Source organism: Protopterus annectens, chromosome 9.part0 (assembly GCF_019279795.1).
Source record: "Protopterus annectens isolate FY-2018-M chromosome 9.part0, PAN1.0, whole genome shotgun sequence".
Lineage (NCBI taxonomy): Eukaryota > Metazoa > Chordata > Ceratodontiformes > Protopteridae > Protopterus > Protopterus annectens.
In genome coordinates, this window is record NC_056743.1 from 1,926,796,991 (window position 1) to 1,926,818,453 (window position 21,463).

Here is a 21,463-nt window from a genome sequence, read left to right on the forward strand (position 1 = left end):
CTATCCATCTTCGTAACAACTCTCTCTTGCTTTCATTTCTGTGGCTTAATAAATAAAATTGATTAAACAGTATTCTTTACTTGTGAGAATATACAAACAGAATTACTAAAAAGTTTAACACACTGGGTTTATTTCCTCATACTGTATACCTCTATAATATGCATTTGTCTTGTATATCTACTTCAATTTGTACTATGTAAAAACTTTGACTGTCAAAGTTAAGTAGATGTTATATAAATTTCTGTGACTGTATGGAGCTTTTCTCCCCAGGCCTCCACTGAAAATGGGTTGTTGGGCCCAGTGGACTTTCTCGGTCAACAAATTTCAATAAATAAATAAAATACCCCAGATAATCAGTGAACAGGAATGTTTCTATATGCTTTTCCACCCTTTCCAAATAAAAGAAAAGGCATCTATCTTCAGGCCTTCTTGCATGCAGTCCTGGAACAGAATTTTACCAGCCGATTCTTCAGGCAGGAGGCAATGATGTCTACTTAAGTGGCAATGATGTCTACTTAAGTAACTCCCCACAGATTAATCAAAATCTTGGAAAATCCCCAATCTAGTTTCCATTCGTAAGGGTCTGCTTTGTCCTGCTCAGCTTGTCTGCCACACAATTTTCATCTAGACAGGATACAGGATGCCGGTTTTGTTTGTAACAAGTTAAAGAGGTCCTTAGAACCAAAAGATGTTTCAGAGAACTGAGTGCCTTGATTTCAGCGAGCATCTCCATTACATTTATTTAAGTGCCTGCTTCTGGCCTTGGTGCCCGACACACCTTGCACTTTTATCCCTCTTGAAACTACTCCCCAAGCAAAGTCCGAAGTATCGGTGACGACAGACTGCTGTGCAGCAGAGGGGGAGAAGGGGAGACCTGGACTTGGCGGAGCCAGCAAATATCCCCAAGTGATTTCTCTACTGACAAATCCCAAAACTGGCATTTGAAAGGATAATGGGCGTTGGTGCTCGGACCAGGACCAGAGAGGTTGCAGATACCATTGTAGCTTTCTCGTATGGAGTTAGGGTTAGAGTGACAACCACAAATGCCATAAAACCCCAAATAATAAAGGCATTCTCTCACAGTGACTGAAGTCTGAGAGGAAAACCTTAGAAACAGAATTTTCTTCCCCTGAAAAAAAGCTATTTGAACGCAGGTGCATAGCAGACACCCCAGGAACACAATCCTGTGTGGAGTCAAATCAGACTTTTGAATATTCACTTGGAATCCCAGCCTTTGTAAGAAATCTCATACCAGATAGAGACTCCTGACATTTTAAAAAGGACTCTGCAAAAGATAAGCAAATCGTGTGAATATGCTAAAATGAAGACACCCTGTAGCTTGCAATAAGCTTTAATCGGAGCAAGGAACTGAACAATTTTGGTGCAGTGGATAGTCCAAAGTGTGAGGCACAGAACTGATAATGGGATCCAGACACACACAACAACTTAAGAAACACCTGAAATCTGGATGAACAGGGATGTGATAAGCATCTTTTAAATCTAGTGTTATTGGAAAACTTGAAAAAGGAAAAAGAAATAACAGGTTTAAGTGACAGCATTTTGAACTTGGGCACGGTCACAAATTGGTTTAGGAAAGAAAGAAAGATTCAGAACTGGTCTCCAGCCATTTTTTTCTTTAATTACTCCCTGAGACAACTTAAGTTGAAGGACAGGGAGAAACGGAGGAGTCTGGTCTAGTGGATGAGGACTTACTCCCGGAAAAGGGATTTCTTTCCACCGCCATCTGTAACCTCGATGATGGATCTTCATAATTATGTTCCTCCCTGGCAACAGTTTCAGACAAATGGGAGATGCAGACTTTCTGGAAAGGGAAAAAGATCTGTAACCTTGATGATGGATCTTCATAATTATGTTCCTCCCTGGCAACAGTTTCAGACAAATGGGAGATGCAGACTTTCTGGAAAGGGAAAAAGACTGGCAGAGTGGGGTGGGCATGATCCCTTAAATAATCACTCTGACTTGTTAGACTATCCTTTGTTTTCTGGGGGGGGGGGGGGTTCCTGTCTTCTTGTAACTCCCTTGCCATTACTTCTTCGATGCCCATTTCCCAGAATTTTGCCAAAGCCATTTATTTTGTTTCTTGCCAAAACTAGAAGGGGGGGGGTACAGAATCCCTTGGAAATTTTAGAAAAGGGGGGCTGACAAATCAGACATTTCCTGCGTCAGCTTACCCCTCTTATCACACCTTTTGATAACTTTTGCAGCAGAGGGATCAAAAACTAAATCTATCCAAAGATGAATTTCTTGCATCTTCCAGGAGGTTCTGAGAATGTAACCAGGACAACCTCCTCAAACAGTACCAGTGCACAGCCCTGGAAAAAGTATCAAAGTCATGCAAAACTTTAAACAATGAGTCATGACCTGCATGCAAGAGGGAAAAAAAACTAAACAATTTAAAGCAGATTATTCCTCACAAGAAGAAACTTGCAGACAAAAATATTCCTCATATTTTCACAATTAAGTCAGAATAAACTTTATAAACACTGGAGCCTGAAAATTTTAAATACTGAAAATCTAAGTTGCAGAAGCATACACTTTCCCATACTTATCAATTATTTTCCCATCCTTATAAGAAAGTGTATGACGTTTAGCAGCAGTAGGATTAATTAAAGTTATAGCTGCTGGGTCAAGTTTGGGATGAAAGTTTAAAAACTTAAAACACTAAGAAACTTTATGTATTAATCTAGCCACCTTTTTACGGGCAGCAGTCTAATAGGAAAACTGCAGGCAATGACACACATACAATAATAGCGCTGGAGGAATGGGTGAAGGTTCTGGAAATCCAGTTTATAAAAAGGTTCACAGTAGTTTCCCCAGAGACTTGGAAACCTCAGTTTTCTCCCATTGAAAAAAATGGCACATTCTGGAAACAGTTTCAGAGAAAGAGAAACCCCAGAGAGAGAATCAAACACTGTGCTCTCCTGAGAGTCTGAATTGGACATCCGAGGAGAAAACCCTGCACCTGTTCCTTCTTTGTCCTATTCAGAATCTTGAATGTGGTCAAGAAGAGAGTTAACCCCTTTCAACAGAAATCAATTTATAAAAAAGGATAAATCATCTGAATTAGACGTGGAGTCAGAGCTAATAAAATACTATTTGAGCAGCAGTGGATGCATGTTTAATTTTCTGTTTCTTTTTTGACAGGAAAATGGGGACAATAAGGTTAATAACAGCAGCAGCTTCCCCGGCAAAGGGCACAACATCCTGACTAAACAGAAATACTCCCCTGCTCATTCTCCCAGGATTAAGAAGAGTTGCTCACCTTTGCCCACTGAGGGAACCCTGAGCCACAAAAGGCACTGCTAACCCCTGGTCCATAGTGGCTTGTAGGTACTACACCAAAGGGATCCGGGATAAAGATAAGTGATCTGAGGAACCAACTTTGGCCACACCAAATTCAACTGTGGCTGAGACAAACTGCAAGCCTACTGTGTTGATAAAGGCTATTTGCTCAAGGTCTTCTTTTTGTGACTGAAGAACCGACCAACCCTAGGAACTGTAGTTTGTTCCATGGTCAAACCAAAAATTGTGCCTCTTTCCTGGGGAAAAGAAGCAGTATATGCCCGGTAAAAATGTACAGTTCAAGTCACTTTTTACAAATTTAAATACAGCAAAAAAGCACTTTAATACATACCTTATTTTTATTTATTTAACATCCGTTTACTGGGAAAGTCCGACTTGAAACGAGCCAATTTTCAGCAGAGGCCCAGGGAGAAAAGCTTTGCCAACCCCAAAAATGTAAAAGAACACAATCTCCCCCCCCAAAAAAATGTTAAAATAGCCTTTAACAACTTTTAAACTGACAGGAAAAAGTGCACTCCCATTTAAAAGTATGGTCAAATCTCAAAACAGTCCATTAAAACAATCTCCTGGTGGAAAAAATAACCTTCCTAACCAGGAAAGTAGAAATAAACAAATATTTAAAATGTGGAAGTTTTTCCCCCAAAAGGAGAACTTATCTGCCTAGCAGTGGAACAGCACAAGCAGACTGTCGATCCTTGAAAGCTTACAGAGGTGCAGTCACTTCTGCAGCAGGAAACTCTGAAGCGCTTGGCATTCCAGCCTGTCTTTTTACGCAGCTCAGCTCAGAGCTGCCAGACAGTTTGGGTGCGTGGAAGGTGCTCGTGGAGGCTAGGACTAATGCAGCAGTGATCAATATGATGATCAACAGCTATAGAAGAGTGTCCTTTGTTGATGCAGCAAGAAGTCAACCATAAAAGTAGCAGAATATCTTGGATCCCTGTAACGTGAAATGGGAAGTAACCACCAATACATATTTGTGTCAATACCATGTGGCTGAGGCCAAATAGAGAGTTCAACATTGGCAGTGACTGGCCCAGACATGGACACACAAACCTCTACAATTACTTGCTGATCTTTATGTGGAGATGGGCATTGGGTCCAAAGACCACATCCACATTCTTTTGGATAAGCACCGGATGGACTGCACCATAACCACGAGAAGTCTTCCATGGACTAGATTATATTAACCTGAGGAGATCCACAATGGGCCTGATATTCTCGATTTTCTCAGGCAGCAAGAAGAATCTGAATAATATCCTTTTAGACAGCTCTTTTGTTGGAGTTTTTGCATCTCCTTCTCTTCAAATTAGGTTTTTCATGGTGCAGAACATCCAGCAAAAACAATGATGGAATTTGGGTGCAGAAGAGAAAAAAAACTGCATACCCTCTGCTTACAATCTCCTTTATCAGCTTGTCCATGGTTATCCTTTTTCTGCAGTGTTTGAATATGAAGAGAGAGCCTTACCCTACCCATAACCTGAGGCAAAAAAAGTGGGCAAGGAGTCAAGGCTGAAGACAACAGCTGCCTAAAGACTGACAGAGACCCTGACCTTTGGCCCCATGTCATTTCTGGAAACCAGCATGGGTAGATTTTCCATTTCCAGTGACCTCCTGTTACTGTTAAATACAATACTAGAATGACATTTAGCACTGGCTCTTCTGCATCACAGAGAAGGTATTTTGTGCAGCCTGAAACTTGACACCCACAGCGGAAAAACAGTTTGCCCTCATTCTTTTATACTACCACATCAAATCTGGAAGAGTCCAGTAAGTTCACTTTGGCATTTGCCATAAATTGTGTTAAACACAGCAAACAGTGCCAGCATATGGCAATCCTGATCCTGCAGATCTTGTTTTAATGGATCTAATGTGTGGACATTCCCAATATACATATATGACAAAGACTTGGGATGCCAGTAAAGCACTGCAACCAACTTGGATTTACTGCAGGAAATAAGCTAGCAAGTCTCACTACAGTGCAAAATACTTAAAACACTGGTGAAGAAAAAACAAACAGCACTTTCAATTTCTGGTTTGTGGCGGAGCTGAAACAGGTCCACAAAATAGCCTACTTGGCTGGTTATCACATAGATGCATCTTTTTCCATTTATATCTGGCAAAATGCTGTATTCTCTCACTGACCTGTCTCCCAACTACTACTTCTAAGAAAACAGTTCCAAATACCCTTTTCCATGACAAACTATTTTTCTCACTATAGGCTTCCCCCCGTCATTATGACCTTACTTGTTACTTTAGTTAAGTAACAAAGTGGAGTTTAGTATCAAGTAGAAACATCTGGTGAGATCACCTCGGAGAACCTGACTATTGTGTGGCAGGAAGTGGGCGAGTGCTACAGAATGTGAGGCTGCATAAGGAATGCTGCTGACCACAGGAGAAAACCATGCTTGAGAACTTGCGCGGTGAAGGAAAATGGGTAACTAGTGTTAACAGACTTTCTCCCTTCCTACTCTCCTTCCTCGACATGTAAATGAAAAGTCTGGCAACTGCATATTCTTATCAAATGCCCTTGGTGCAGGGCAGAAATCATTTTCACTTTGTGGCCTAGCTGCCTGTGCTCAATGTTGTCTGGTGGTTGTGGGCTCAAGAAATGAAAGTTATTTGCCAGACAAGTTCTGAGTAACTAGTACAGTCCCCAAACCCTTTTCTCTTCTGCTGACAACAAAATGCACAGCACTCCCCAAGCATCCTGGTATTTTATAGCCCCTACATGGCTGACAGTGCACTCAGTATTCAGGTTGTCAGCAGGGACCACACATCAGATTCTTGCATGGAGTTGGGTCAGCAAGTAATGCCCCAACCTGTGCTTAATAATACAACTGGATAGTTTTACACTCACTTTAAAAACTGCAGATGCCCTATTGTAGACTCTCTCAACCTTTTCCAAATTCATTTTTTTTGCTTTCCCCAATTTCTGCTACTGCCATGAAGCAGATTCTCTCTAGAATCTCTTGTACATTTTATCACTAAAGAAACCACAACACAAAAGTACCAAATGTGGTGCCAAAGTACTTCTGTATGCAAATGAAACACAAATGGCCCAAAAAGTGCTTCCACAACTTGTGACTTATTACTTAACTCCCTTGTTTAACAACTAGGAAGCTCCCAAAAAGTGCTTCCACAACTTGTGACTTATTACTTAACTCCCTTGTTTAACAACTAGGAAGCTCCCCAGCTAGAAATGTTCATCTTGGAGAAGAAATCTGCAATGACTTTCCCCATCAGTCATTAACTTTCTCCAGTACAAGGGATGTAGGAGCACAGCACGCACCTTTACCTCATGTATTCCACCTTACTAGTAACAGACGCATAACCGGTTTTCTGCACACGTCAGTGTGAGAGTTACGTAAACACCAACAGCATTCAAGGTATATAAAATGTATACTTAGCATACCAACGACCCAGGAAAACCACCAAGCCCATCAAATACTCTGAACAAACAGTCTCGGCTTTTCATTAAACATGGTCACAACAAGAAGAATGCTAGTCTTTCCAATCGCAATTTTTCACAGTGCGGTATTTTATTTGTAATCCCTCATTTCACTTTAAATCTACCAAAAACTACTCTCCTCCAGTTTAGATGTAGCAAAACGTTTTGTTGCTTGCTGTGCAAATGCACTGCATTTTGCAATGTGATCATAGTTGTACCCACAACACAAGAACAGTTTTTGCCACTTCAGTTTAGTGAATCATGTAACAGCCAGTCAGCACTTGACAGAGCAAGGTCTACTTGAAGACCATTATCACACCCCCCCCCCCAATTATCATATCACCTCAATACTCATAAGACAAAAGCCATTTCTGCCACCAGACAGACAATAATAATTATTTTTTGAACAGTAAACACAAAAACAGCACAGGGGAATAACAGAAACAGATTACCATTTTCTAATGTGTGGGTTCCTGTACATACCAATTAGTTCCAATACAGTGGCTCCTCAGTTCACATCATTAACCAATCAACATATCTGGCTATCTGGGCTGTGTACTAGGCTAGCGCACACTCACTGATAGGGATAACCCAACAGAACCATAAGTTAACTCATAACTGCTGCTAGCCAATGCAGTTACTCACTTTACAACTGCACATGCGGATGATCATTTAAAATTAGTGGTGAAAGATTTTACATACGTTAAGTCTCTGTTAAACTCCTGGACAGGATTATAAAATACTTCATTTGCACTTCCAAACAGTATTTGCGTACTTCCTTCGGTAATTACAGTCAATTTGCTCTTTATTTCAGGGGGTACACAGGCGCTACCATTTGTTGAGAGCTCACAACCTTTCACATCTCGTACTCCATCACAGACATTCGACCCATGTGACTGATCAGATGGAATCTCAGTCTCTGGTCGATCAGACAAAGTAACATGGCCAGTCACACTCTGCCATTGATCAGATGAGATAACACACCCAGTTTCACACAGTGGCTGATCAGTTGAGGTAACGTGCCCAGTCTCTGTCTCCATAGACGTCAGGGCATGAGCTCCCCTACACAGTGAGAAATTGTTTTTTGGAAACGTTCCTGGTAACAAAATCAGCTGCTTTAACAAAATTGTTCTGGACCTTGATAAGGACAAGGAGTACACGACACGTGCCCACCTAATGCTCATAAAGTGTTCAAAAATGAAACTCCTACAAGAAGAAACATAAAAGTCAGTTAAAATGGTACAGTCACCTTGTATATGCCATCAGTGTTTAAAGTTAACATTACTGCAAGCCAAAACAACAATTATGCGAGGTACTTGCTATAACCTTGGATATTTCAGAGAACCTATAGGAAGTGCATGCAGGACTCCCTCCCAAGCTCAGCTCCATTCTCTTCCATCCACTACTCCAAGGCAGCTTCTTATTGCTGTTAGCAGCCATCTGACTTGGATGGGTGGTCTCCACCATTCTCACTACTAACCAGCAGAATCCCCAACAAAAATGGAATGATGATACATTGTCCAAGCATGCAGTCAGACATAACTGTGAGGGAGGGTTACAAACGCAAAGATTCAGTAGAAAACACAGAACAAGGGACAGCACGAGGGAACCATTCTTAATGTGACATCACTGTACGAAGGTTCCAAAGTTACATTACTACAGAACTTGCGCGTGTTACTTAGTCTTGAAAATGTTTCTGACAGAGTGTCAAAGTCACAAAATAAGCAAAAGGAGCAGACCCTTTGGTTACAAGTTGCTAGGACATAAAAACAACCCTAGCAAAGGATGAATGGGATCTACAGACAGTCCATCCCATAATTCTAGGAAAAAAACATACGAAGGGACAACCATAGGGGCACAGCATCACTATCTATGGAAACATTCCTGATGAAAGTGAGTGAAGTAGCTACAAAGCCTTGAACAGAGGGACTTTGGTACTGCTTCTAGGGACTTCCCATTCATCACACAGCAGAACTTTATGCAGCTGGCCAAGTGTCAAGAAAAGTGCCATTTTTGACCCCTTTTTCCCCCTCTTCTTCTTAAGCAAAAGAACTGCTGGGAATCTTTCCTTATTGTACTTATTCTGGGAACATAATAATAAAACTACCTAGGAGGATCCACGGTTACATACGCACTCCTTGATTTGCAAGGCAAGGACATCTGTAATGAAAAAACAAGATCTCCTGACAGAAGCTAAGACCCCAAAAAATCCTTCTTAAAATACCATTCATGATCAAATCATGCCAGGAAGGCAGGGAACAGACAAAACTGAAACTTGAAAATACCTCAGAATAAAATGTTTCCAGAGTTTTTCTGATTACCAGTGAAGGCCACCTTCTTCAAAGCAAAGATGGCGAACAACTGAATCTCAAAAGGTAAACAACTGAGTACTCAACCTCATGACAGAGCTGCCAGCAGATTTGCAAACCTTAATCCAATGCACCAAACAAAACTTTAAATACAGGACTGTATTCCCTTCTGTAATATTGTCTCCCCAGCCGAGACTTAAACATGGGGTACGTGTGAAAATGCTCTACCCTTGTTAACAAATTCAAATGAAAATACCCAGCAGAGTTGGGATGCCTGATCTATTTCCTTTTGTGAACAAAAGGATGGGGAACTGTGGCCTTGCTTAGACTGCAGCAGAGCTGTCCTCCAATCTTTCTTTCTTTTCCATTGCACAGGCAACTGTATGTGACCTTTCTGGATCTCCACGACAGATCCTAGTGTGTCTATGACCATGACATCAACACCATAGAAAACACTTTTCCCCCCATTGTAACGGAGGTGGAGGGAAAAGTTAACTATTTTTGGGTCAATAGTCTTCCTCTTTCTTATTATACCCTCCAGAACAGCCCTAGACAAAGGAATTCTGCTCTCCCAAGTTGAATATGTCCTCCCCCCATTAAGCCTTATGAAAAACAAATTCAGTACACACAAAAAAAAAAAAAAAAAAAAAACCACACACCACCAATAAAAAATTGTACCTCTATTAAAGTCCTGTCAAAATGAAGGACACAAACATTGAGAAACGCAAAACAGCTCTCTGTTCAAAGAGTTGACTTTCTTTTAGGATCCCAGCTATTCAAGGTTTTAATCAACCAGCCCTTCTCTGCCTTAGCAACTAAACAAACTAACCGCATCTGCTCCCATGCTACAACCCTTAAATATACAGATTACTGCTTCTTAGCCTTAAAACAAAGCTCTGTCATACAGATTACTGCTTCTTTGTAATGGGTCCAAAACTCTGTATTCCTCACAAATAAGAGGCACCTTATTTTTACCATATATTTAGGACTCCGCTCCTCTCATCAGGTAAAAATATCATTGTTTCTCTTCAAACCATATCCCCTAATCAGGGCCACATCACATTCTCCTCCCAATACTCTTACTGTCCCTCTTATGGCACCTTGCACTGCATCAATATACACTTCTGACTTGCATAATCCTTTGTGTAACATAACCGTTCCTTCCAAATGCACATAAACTATGCAACATCCTTCATCCATCAACTACCCTATCATTATTGAATCCCCAAATGATGTGGATATTCTACAAAAGGGCTTTACAGAAACAGATGCTTGGTGCCAGAGCCATGGGCTCAAGCTCAATGCCAAGAAATGCATAGTTATCCCCTTTGGGGAAAAAACATGTACCCGTGAATTACCACATAGTGGCAATACACTAAACACCAAAAGTGCGATAAGAGACTAACAGGTGGGCAGTGGTCTCACCTTCAATAACCACATCGCCACAACAGTAAAGAAATCCTTCTATGTGGCACACCATCACTAAGGGCTTTTCAACCAGAAAAAAGGAGGTCATTGTCCCACTGTACTCATCCCTCATTAGACCCATTCTAGAATACAATGCCCTGTTTGGTTATGTACCGCTCAAGACATCTGCAACAACTGGAAAGGCCATACCTCACTAAAAGAATCACAGCCTAAAGCAGATGCCCTATGCTGACCATCTAAAAAAAAAAAAACTCCACCTATACTCTGTTGCATATCGTCTCCACAGAGGCAATCTCTGCTTAACATACAAGGCCATGTCAAACCCAGAGCTGTTGGACATGCTACACTTAAAGAAATCCCAATCCCTCAGACACACGTTCCAGGGATCTAAACCTTGTCATCACAATGAACAAAACATGCTGGATGGATTAGACTCCCCAGACTCTGGAATAGACTGCCCATACATGGTAAGCAGAGCACCTCTTTGGCGCTCTTCAAAAGGAACCTTGATGATTGGATGGGATAGGAAATTCACCCCGGGGATCACGTCAGTCGCCCTGCTAGACAGGGGTCCAGGGAAGTAAATACTGTGGGAAGAAACAGCCAGGGAATTGTTATGGCTAAGCTTGTATAGGCCCTAGGGCCGATAGCCTAGTACCAACCTATGAACCTATTCCCACTTAAGACACCACGCAGTTGTAATTATTCCACAGACACCTCACTTTCTAAATGAAATGTGTTTTGATTCATGGTAAATAACGTATACAACCGTTGTATACACTTTACGTATTTTGTTAGCCGATGACATTTTACCGATGTGTATTTTCATTATGGTCTTGCTGTTGTCACACAAAATGTAATTCTGACATTCCTGGGCCGAGACTGACTCTGGTTACGTGTCATCAGTGCTCTACACTGGGTAACAAATTTCTACATAAATAAATTGAACAGTTGAAAATGCACTTAGAAAAGAGTCTGAGCAATCAGTATAAAGTTGGATAGAGGCTGCCACCCAACCAGTGTATGTTATAGACTGAAAGGAAAGAAGCTTTGACCAGTAAGTGCACTGGAGGAACCTGGCCATTAACCACACTGCCGGGGATGCTGAGGTACAGAGCAGCAGAATCAGACATCTCTCTGTACGAGAAAGCATCCATTGCGGACAATTCTGGAGTGGGATATTGGCTGAAGCCACGTATGCAGAAGCCAGTAGGTGATAACAGAATCGTGGTAGCAACCATATCCCTTTTCATTTATCTAATAAGTATTAGTTCCCTCCTCTCTAGTCTCTCCTTATCCAATACCTCCTTATTTTTCTTAATTTCAGACCCAACTCCTTAAACTTTTTATAAGTAATCTCAACAATATGCCTACAGCAATCAAAACTAAATATAACCAAATTAATATTCATAGCTATACTTTCAACTGTCCTGACCTCAGCCTACCTCCTCACCTCCTTTGAAAAACTGTGCTATTACCACTTTAACTACTCTCCAAAACAAACAGCAATGCACACTCCTATACTCTCCAATAGTCAGACAAATATCACTTCCATTCCCAGCTATCTACTAGCTAAATACCACAGACTCTCCCACATTAAATACTATAAACTCGCAGTAAAGAAAGTGAAATATCAGACTAGCTTTAAATATAACCCTGCATTAAAACTAAATAATCCCTCCTTAATAGATGGTGACATCCACCCTAACCCTGGCTCTAACAATCCCGCTACCCTAGTTATCCACCCTAAACTCCCTAACGCTTTCCTAATAGGACATCTTAATACCCACAGTATTAACAACAATGTAGCCCATCTCCATGCCCTTCTAGATATTCACTCCTTTGACATCTTCTGCCCGACAGAAACTTGGTTAAAACCAGGAACTAAAGACAATTAAATCATTCCCCAAGGATATAATATATTGAGACAAGACCGAATAAAACGTACGGGTGGGAGAGTAGCAGTTCTATTCAAAGATGGACTTCAGATCTCCTCCTTACCATACAACCCACCTCAGGATAGCAAGGCAGAAGTCCTCGTCTCCAGATTTCAAATCAACCCTAGCAAATCTTTATATATCATCTGCATCTACCTACCTCCCGGTAATAACATCGGTACAATAGAGGATATTCTAAGCTGGGTGCCCTCAACTTAGCCACAAGAAACAATAATACTAGGTGATTTTATTTTTTTTTTTCAATAATCCGTCTTTATTATTTTTCAATTACATAACTACACACTACTATATATATATATATATATATATATATATATATATATATATATATATATATATATATATATATATATATATATACACAATATTTACATGATTGCTCCCAAAGTTACACAAACATTGTATATTAACACAAATTATTAAAAGGAAATACAACATGAAAATGCCATCAGTCTGTAGTATTATTACAATCTATATCTAATCTAAGATTGAATCTGTCTTATAAATATATATCCTAAGTAACAGTGGATAAGAACTTCTAGGCCAACACAATATTAAAGATTTGCTCCCATATTTTAATATTATTTATACTTTTCTTGTGGTCATTGAGTAACAGTTTGTGCGCTAATATGTGTCTTATTGCTGATGTTTTAAAATTTTCCCAAGATGTCTGGGTCGGGTTCAACCAGTTTGAAGCTATGTATAGTTTCATTAATAAACAAATATTCATGATTATGATCCTTTTTGATTTGTCTAAATTCTCTGGGGGAATATGTAGGATCATAAATTCCCAAGAGAGTGTTGATTGTTGGTAGCCCATTTTCTGTAAATGAAGTTTTAACGAATTCCAAAGTTTAAAAATGCATTTGCAACTCCAAAACATGTGAAACAGGTCAGCTGTCTGGTCTATGCAGTATGGACAATTAGGCGAGTTCTTTGAGTCAAATTTATGAAGAGTAAGACAGGTATAGTAGGCATTGTTGAATATCATCAATTGTGTGAATAGTAATTTTTGTAGGGATACTGACTTTAATGTTAGTTTAAATGCTTCCAAGATCTTACTATCGTCAACTAATGTTAATTTTTCCCTCCAGTAATTCGATAAGAGAATATGTTTATTATACTTCATCTCTTTTATCAGTTTATATGAGGAAGTTATATATTTTTGTCTTGTATCAGAGCTTCCCACAGATTATGACATATATTTAATTCCTCTTCTTTAAATTCAAGTAATTTGTAGCCAGATCTTTTAGTTGTCTCATGATAATTAGATAGGAAATAGGGAGACTTTTCTCTTTTAAAATATCATGAACTGATATCCAAAGCAAGGGGTAGAAATCCAATATGATTAAATCTTTTATTAGAGGGAATTTCTGTAAGTCTATTAATTTATTCCCTATTACTAAATTTGGGTTCTTGTGGAGTGGTTGAAACACCATCATATAATTTAATAAGTTTAATGAAGTAAAAAGATTTTGAATTGAAGTTATATAGCATTTTATATGTTCCATTAAGTCATATTTACTGAGTGTTCCTCTATTCAAAAAGGGTAAAGCTTTACAGTTAATTCCCGCTCTAGTTACATGTCTATAAGTTAAGACCAACCACTTGGGTGCCCATTTCAGACTGTCCCTATCAAAGTGAATCGCCCTTAAAATTCTGTTAGCATTAATTACCAAGTAATAAGTTTCAAAATCCGGTAAGTCTAGACCTCCCCTATTCTTTGGAGCCATCAGTTTCTCATATGTTATCCTCGTTTTCCTAGGTTCCCAAAGAAATCTCCCTAGTCCTATATGAAGCTGTTTAAAAAATTTCCTCGCGATTCAAAGTTGTGTAGCTCCAAGTATATATAGTATTCTGGGAAGAACATTCATTTTGATAATTGCAGTTCTTGCCATCATTGGTAATTTCAGTTTACTCCATCTTTTCAAGTCCAATGTTATCTGATCCCAAGTTGATTTAACATTATTTATAAAAAAAATCTCTATTAATCAGTTGAAAATACAATACCCAGATATTTTGTTCTCTCTTCCGTCATTACCTGTCCTATCAATGGTAGCAATGAAAAGGGTGTAGGTGTCTTTAATGGGAATATTTTGGATTTCTTAAAATTAAGTTTATAGTTAGAGATTTTCTCAAAGTCTTCTACTGCTTTTAATATTTTCTCGGTATCTGACACAGGTGTGGTACAGTATATATTTAAATCATCTGCGAAAGCAGCCATATTTATCTTCATACCATATAATATTGGGGGATTGTAAAAAACATTTTGTTTAAGGTGTAAAAATAATGGTTCCAAATAAAGATTAAATAAAATAAGAGATAATGGGCACCCTTGTCGGGTACCATTGTTAATTTGTATTCTTTTAGAGCATTCTTGATTGATAAATACATTTGTATATGCGTTGTTATATATTTTCCTTAAAGTTAAGATAAAATCCTGAGGTATATTAAAGTATGATAACATATCAAATAGATATACCAAGTTAACTCTGTCAAATGCTTTCTGTGCGTCAATTATAAGTGCATAAATATTGAGATTTTTGTGCTTGGCATAGGAAATTAATGTGTGAAGCGTTAATGTATTATCATTGGTCTGTCTCCCATCCATGAACCCCGCCCGTTCCTCTGTTACTATTAGATTTGTGACCCTTTTCAGTCTATTTGCTAGGATAGATGTCATAATTTTCATGTCTATGTTCAAGAGTGAAATGGGTCTGTAATTATCTGGGTTTTTAGAATCACTTTTTTCTTTTGGTATCAAAATTGTCTTTGAAGCATTAAAGTGGGGATCATTAATTTTATTTTGAATTATACAATTAAATGTCTGTGAAAGTATTCTACTCAAAATCTCACTAAAAGTTTTGTAGAATTCAGAGGTCAATCCATCCGGCCCTGGGGCTTTATGTGGTTTCAGCTTCTTAATTATTTCTGTTACCTCCTCCGCTGAAATCGGTTTAATTAAATCCCTATGAGACTCATTATCAATACTCGGGAATGTGATCTTCTGTAAGAAATCTTTCCTAACTTTATCTGGTAAAAGTGTCTGCTGATCACCATATACCTGATTAAATATTGTTTCAAAAGTATTCATAATATCTGCCTTATTAGTATATGTTCTATTGTTATAATATAATTCTGATATTAATAGTGTTGATTTAGTTTGGTTAATAATTCGTGCTAGTGCTTTTGAGGGAGTCTGAATATGATTTGCGTATTTTACTAAATTTCTCTGTTCATAAAATGATAGTTTACTATTATGTAATAAAAACAATTCTTTTTGACACTTTAATAAGTCTGTTTCTGTTTGTTTATTGCAGTTCCTCATTAACTCCTGGTCTAGTAACTTAATTTTGGTTTCTAATTCTTGTAGCTCCTTATTTTGCATTTTTTTATAGTAAGTAGCTTTCTGAAAGAAAATCCCTCTTATTTGGGCTTTAGTTGTAGCCCATTCTATATCAACAGGGTGTCTGTTTTTGAGGAGGTTATGGAGCAACTGTTTAAGTGTCTCTAACTTCTTTCAATATGTCATCTTTCCTTAGTAAATATGGATTTAAAGACCAATTGTATCCTCAAAGTCTCCTATTACTCATATTATTATTGTTTAGTGTTAATGTAATCTTTGAGTGGTCCGATAGTTGTCGAGCTTGGGTAGAAACACATGGGTCAGCAGCAATCAATACTTCTGATATCAAAAAAAAAAATCAATTCTCGACCACATTTTATGGCAACTTGAGTAAAAAGTAAAATTCTCTGCTTTCATTTGTGTATGTGTATGTTTAAATGGGTCATATAATTTAAAATCGGTTTTAAATTCCTTCAATGCTATCATTGCCTGTTTATTAAAAGCTTTAGATAAACCGAATTTATCTAACTTGGGATCTTGATACGAGTTCCAATCACCTCCCATTAATATACAACAGTTGTTATATTGTTGTAAAATGGAGTAAAGTGAAGTTATAAAATGGTGCTGATTAGTGGAAGGGGCGTATATATTCATAGGTAATATGGGTTCATCATAGAACTTGGATACCAGAACCACTAAACACCACCGTCCATCTTTATCTACTTTAACATCTAAGATTTTCTCTTGGTATCGTTTTTTAATTATAATTGCCACCCCTGAACTGTTCGTTGTCCCTTCCGCCGCCACTATCTCCCTAATCCATTTCTTATCCTTCAGTGTATCCCACTGATCATTAGTCAAATGAGTTTCTTGTAGTAAAATAAAGTCTGCTTTTGATTGGAAAAACAGGTGTAAAAATAGCTTCCTTTTTCCCCATGTTCTGGAGTCCTTTAACATTCCAAGATTCAATTATCCACATATGAAGCTTTTCAAAAATGTATTCCTACTATTAAGAGACAACCTTAGATTACAGTATATTAACATATCATAGATTATTTGGAAGCAAATCTGACATCCCATCCCTACCCAGTGCTTATCCACTATTCCTCTGGACCAGGATGTACATAGGTTTTTCACATTCCTTGAATGTCTCTGGTTATCTAAATTTCTAACTCTACAACCTAACACAAAAACCCCATGCAAAAAACCTACAACCACTCTCTCTAAATCTACAAAGCTTAATCCAAACATTCCCTAATAAACACTACTAATTACTTAACTACAGCTCTGGACATATTTATATAGTCAGTCAAACACATTTACTAATTGTTGTATGAAAATCCAGTTTAACTAATACCTCACTATATTGATAATCAGCAATAACAATAATAGATTTTAACTTCTTGTCATATACAATAGTAATTATTAATTCTCAGAGAAAGCAAAGAGTTGTTAAACATTGCAAGACAATTCTAAGCTTATTTTTATTTAAATGTTCTAACTGCTTTAATTAATTGTCTTCCTCCAAAGGTAACAGTCTGCTAAAACTTGTAAAATATTATGGGTAGCAATAAAACTGTACTACACAAAGCAATTGGCTAAATAACTGTGTTCATATAAAATACATTTAAAATACTAAAGAGAAGGAAAAACTAAACATGATATTTGAAACATTTCAAGTTCACAGTTTTGCATAACATTTGTTATACTAACACCATCATGTTAAACAAAGCATACACATACATTTTCTTAATTAAAAATGGGAAAAAAAAAAAAAAAAACCTAAGAAGAGAGAAAAAAAAAAAAAACAAAAACAAAGAAAGAGACACAATTACCATATTCACAGTACAATGTAATACCCTTCTATTTTAACCAGCCCATTCACACTAGTATTTCCTACCTGTACGGCTGTACATTCCTCATACCACACTGAAGCTATTTACCCTCCAAATAAGTCCAGGAAGCTTCGTTTTTCAATATAAACAGTTTCTACAGCTTCCTTATAGTCCTTCCTGCTTGATCAGCTTGTTTTCTTCATTTCGATTTCGCGACGGGGGAATCAGTTCACGGACGGACCTCCTGGATGCGCTACGTTGAAATAAGTCCCCCTGCAGCCTCCAAAGGACTTCCTGCTACTTCGTGGCTTGTTTACGATCGTTGAAGCCATAAATCCTCGGAAAAACCTCGTGGACACGCTGGAACTTCGAGATAAAGAGGTAATTAAGTGTTTCCCAGGGCCTGGTAAAAAGAAAAGAACAAACAAAGAGTTATAAAGCCTCGGATCGTCGTAATTATGGAATCCCAGTCTGTCTAATGCTGAAAGAAAAGCCTGGATGCTTTGATCAAACTTCTGAAGGTGGCAGTGCTTTGAAAAGCTTCAAAAAGGTAGGTTTTGCTTCTTTTTTAGTGTTTATTGAATATTTAGTACCATCCACTGTGAAAATTAAAGTATTAGGAAACTTCATTTGAAATCTGATGTTTTTTTCAATCAAAAACTTGCAGTATGGAGCTAGCATTTGCCTGGATTGCCTTATTTGCATTGGTAAGTCCTGTGCCATGGAAATTTTATTATTTTGCCACATGATAAATCCACCATTTTTTTTAATAGTTAGAAGTATTTTGCTTGCATCTTGGTAATTCAGTATTTTGGCATAAACAGGTCTAGGTGCATTTGAAGCAAACGATTCTCTGACTGCTCTGTGAGCTCTTTCTATAACAATCTGTTTAACACTGTCAGAGTCCTTAAACAGTGTTTCAAGTATTTGTATTATGGTAACATTAAGCTCATTGTATTGAATTGTTTCTGGGAGTCCTCTAATTATTATATTATTCCATCTGGATCTTGCTTCCAGGTCTAAAAGTTTATTTTGCATGGTTTGAATGTCTGCTTCATGAGAGTCTGTTTTTTTCGTAAGCATTATTATTTTATCCTCACTTTCAGCTATTCTGGTTTCTGACTTATCCATCCTTTCCAAAATTTGATTACATGTGGCACTAAACGTAAGCATTTGAGTTGATAAATCTTTTAAGGCTTCTTGAATAGGTAACCATGCTGATTTAATTTCCTCCATGCTGACCGGTTGATCTGGTTTGTTTGTTATTCCCGTTTTTGCAGTTTCCCTTTGTGTAACTGTTTTCTGTCTTTTAAAAATAGCTTCTTTCTCCGGAGATTGCAAAGCTGATAGTTTAGTTTTAGAAGTTGTGATTTCCATAGTTTTGTCTTCTTTTGACATTTTGATATACTGCAAACGTATTTATACCAGGAGTAAGGCTTCAGCTGAGAGGTGTGTAATTCCTTTGTTTGTTGCTCTGTTCAGAGTCAGGCTGACCATCAGTTCCAATCCTGCTGTTACAAAATATCTATTTTTTCCTCTCAGAAACGAAGATAGATCCTAGTACTTTAGTTATTGCTGCCAATTAGTGTATTAAATCTTGTGATATCTCCACAGGGTTAAGTTTTATTTCTGAAATCTGAAGAGCTGTAGACTTGCAGTGTTTAAAGAATGTCGGCCATCTTTGAATCATGAATACTAGGTGATTTTAATACTGACTGGAAAGGTGTCAACGCTGGTAATCCTACCTCCCATATCAACCTTCATGGCTTTAGTCAAACTATCACCTCCACAACCAGAATCAACAAACCAAACAAAAAAGAGAGAGAGCAGCTTAGACTGGACACTTACAGACAAAAACAAGCTTATAAAGGTAGGAACTCTGCCAGGTGATATACGTGATCATACTTTGACCTACATTATAAGGCAAAAAAAGATATTTCAACCCCCCCCCCCCCATATAGGATTACACGTACCAACAAACACTTTAACCAAGTATTATTCCATAATGAACTTGGTGCCTGTGACTGGAACCCTTTAAAAACTCTCCCACTTGAAGAGGCTGTTAACATCCTTGATAAGCATGCACCTAAACGGTCTATCAGAATGAAGTCCAAACCAGCCCCCTGGCTTTCTAAAGAAACCAGACAGAAAATTTTGCTTAGGAACAGGTCTTGGGCTAAGTGGAGAGCTACCAAAAATATCTTTGAACAACAAAATTTTAGGCAGTTGAGAAATAGTACAAAAAAGGCAATACTTACAGACAAAAAGAATTACTAGTACTGTAAACTACAGCAAACTCCCCAAAACAATCCCCAGAAGTTCTGGTCTAGTATCAATAAAAATAAACAGAACTGGTAGAACTAAACAGGATCCACACAGAACTAAGCAAATGATTTAATGAAGCGCTTTTTGTTTGCTTAGTAAGCAAACTTCCTCAGACAAAGAAAAATCCATAAACCATAGCTTTAAATAGTTATACAAACAAGTTAATTAATCCTAATTGACATTTAAAGAAACATACTATCTAAAAAATCAAAAAGTAACCACTTTAAACGTTAAATGTTTGAATAAAGTGATATAGATAAAAAGTTAACTTTAATATTAATATTCGTCTTCGATCATGTTGTATGTGGGGTCGTTGTTGCTTTTTATCTATATCGCTTTTTATCTATATCACTTTATTCAAACATTTAACGTTTAAAGTGGTTACTTTTTGATCTTTTAGATTTTTTAGATAGTATGTTTCTTTAAATGTCAATTAGGATTAATTAACTTGTTTGTATAACTATTTAAAGCTGTGGTTTATGGATTTTCCTTTGTCTGAGGAAGTTTGCTTACTAAGCAAACGAAAAGCGCTTCATTAAATCTTTTACTTAGTTCTGTGTGGATCCTGTTTAGTTCACTACCAGTTCTATTTATTTTTGGTTTTTGATTCTAGTATCAATAAACTCCTTTTCCCAGGGCACTCTCATACACCTACCCCACTAGAGGCCGATCTAAATACCCCCCATCGAACTGCCAATGCCATCAATACTTTCTTCACAGAGACCATACAATCGCTAGCCAGTCAACTAATCCCAAATAATTCAAGCCTTCCCATCACCATACTTGGCACTCTACCAACATTCCATCTGCAACCCATCTCTACCACTCATCTACAAATTCATCCAAAAACTTAAGCCTTGTACTCCTGCTGACCAGCTACAATCTGAATACCTGCAAAAAAGGGTAATTGCCTACTCTATGTCCACCCTCATAAACAGAACCATTAAAGAGGGAACCATTCCAGGCATCTGAAAAATCTCCCATATTATCCCCCTACACAAAGGTGGTAACTCAAATGATTACTCTAACCACCGGCAGATAGCTCTTAACACCCTTAGCAAATATGCATTCACCAACCACTATTAAACCATTTATCTCAACATAACATTACAGAAAACTGCCAGCATGGCTTTAGGCCATCACATAGTACCACAACTGCCCTATTATCCTTTACAGATGCCATCAATAGAAATCACAATAAAAACAACCTCTCATCTGCACTCTTTATTGACCTCTCAAAAGCTTTTGACATTTTAAACCACACCCTTTTTATAAACATTCTTGAATCCCTTTCCCTTGACTCTCAGGATGTTCAATGGTTCAGGTCCTATCTTAGCAATAGGCAACAGGCAGTTCTCTGGGAAAATAATATATCATCCCTCCTGCCAGTCACCCTTGGAGTCCCTCAGGGATCTATTCTAGGACCTCTTCTTTTTTCACTATTTATCAATGACCTCCATGTAGCAATTCCTCAAGCCACCTGCATTCAA

At 38.0% G+C, this 21,463-nt stretch overlaps 1 protein-coding gene across 2 annotated transcripts in view; it reads right to left on the reverse strand.

Moving 5' to 3' along the window:
• The window catches only part of TRMT1 (tRNA methyltransferase 1), a 733,367-nt gene that overhangs the window by 696,500 nt on the left and 15,404 nt on the right, over positions 1 to 21,463 (reverse strand). For both annotated transcript variants that reach the window (XM_044084732.1, XM_044084733.1), the window contains exon 2: positions 7,475 to 7,978. In XM_044084732.1, the coding sequence (XP_043940667.1) occupies positions 7,475 to 7,956 (482 nt within the window). In that variant the 5' untranslated portion in view covers positions 7,957 to 7,978. The remainder of the gene's footprint in view (positions 1 to 7,474; positions 7,979 to 21,463) is intronic.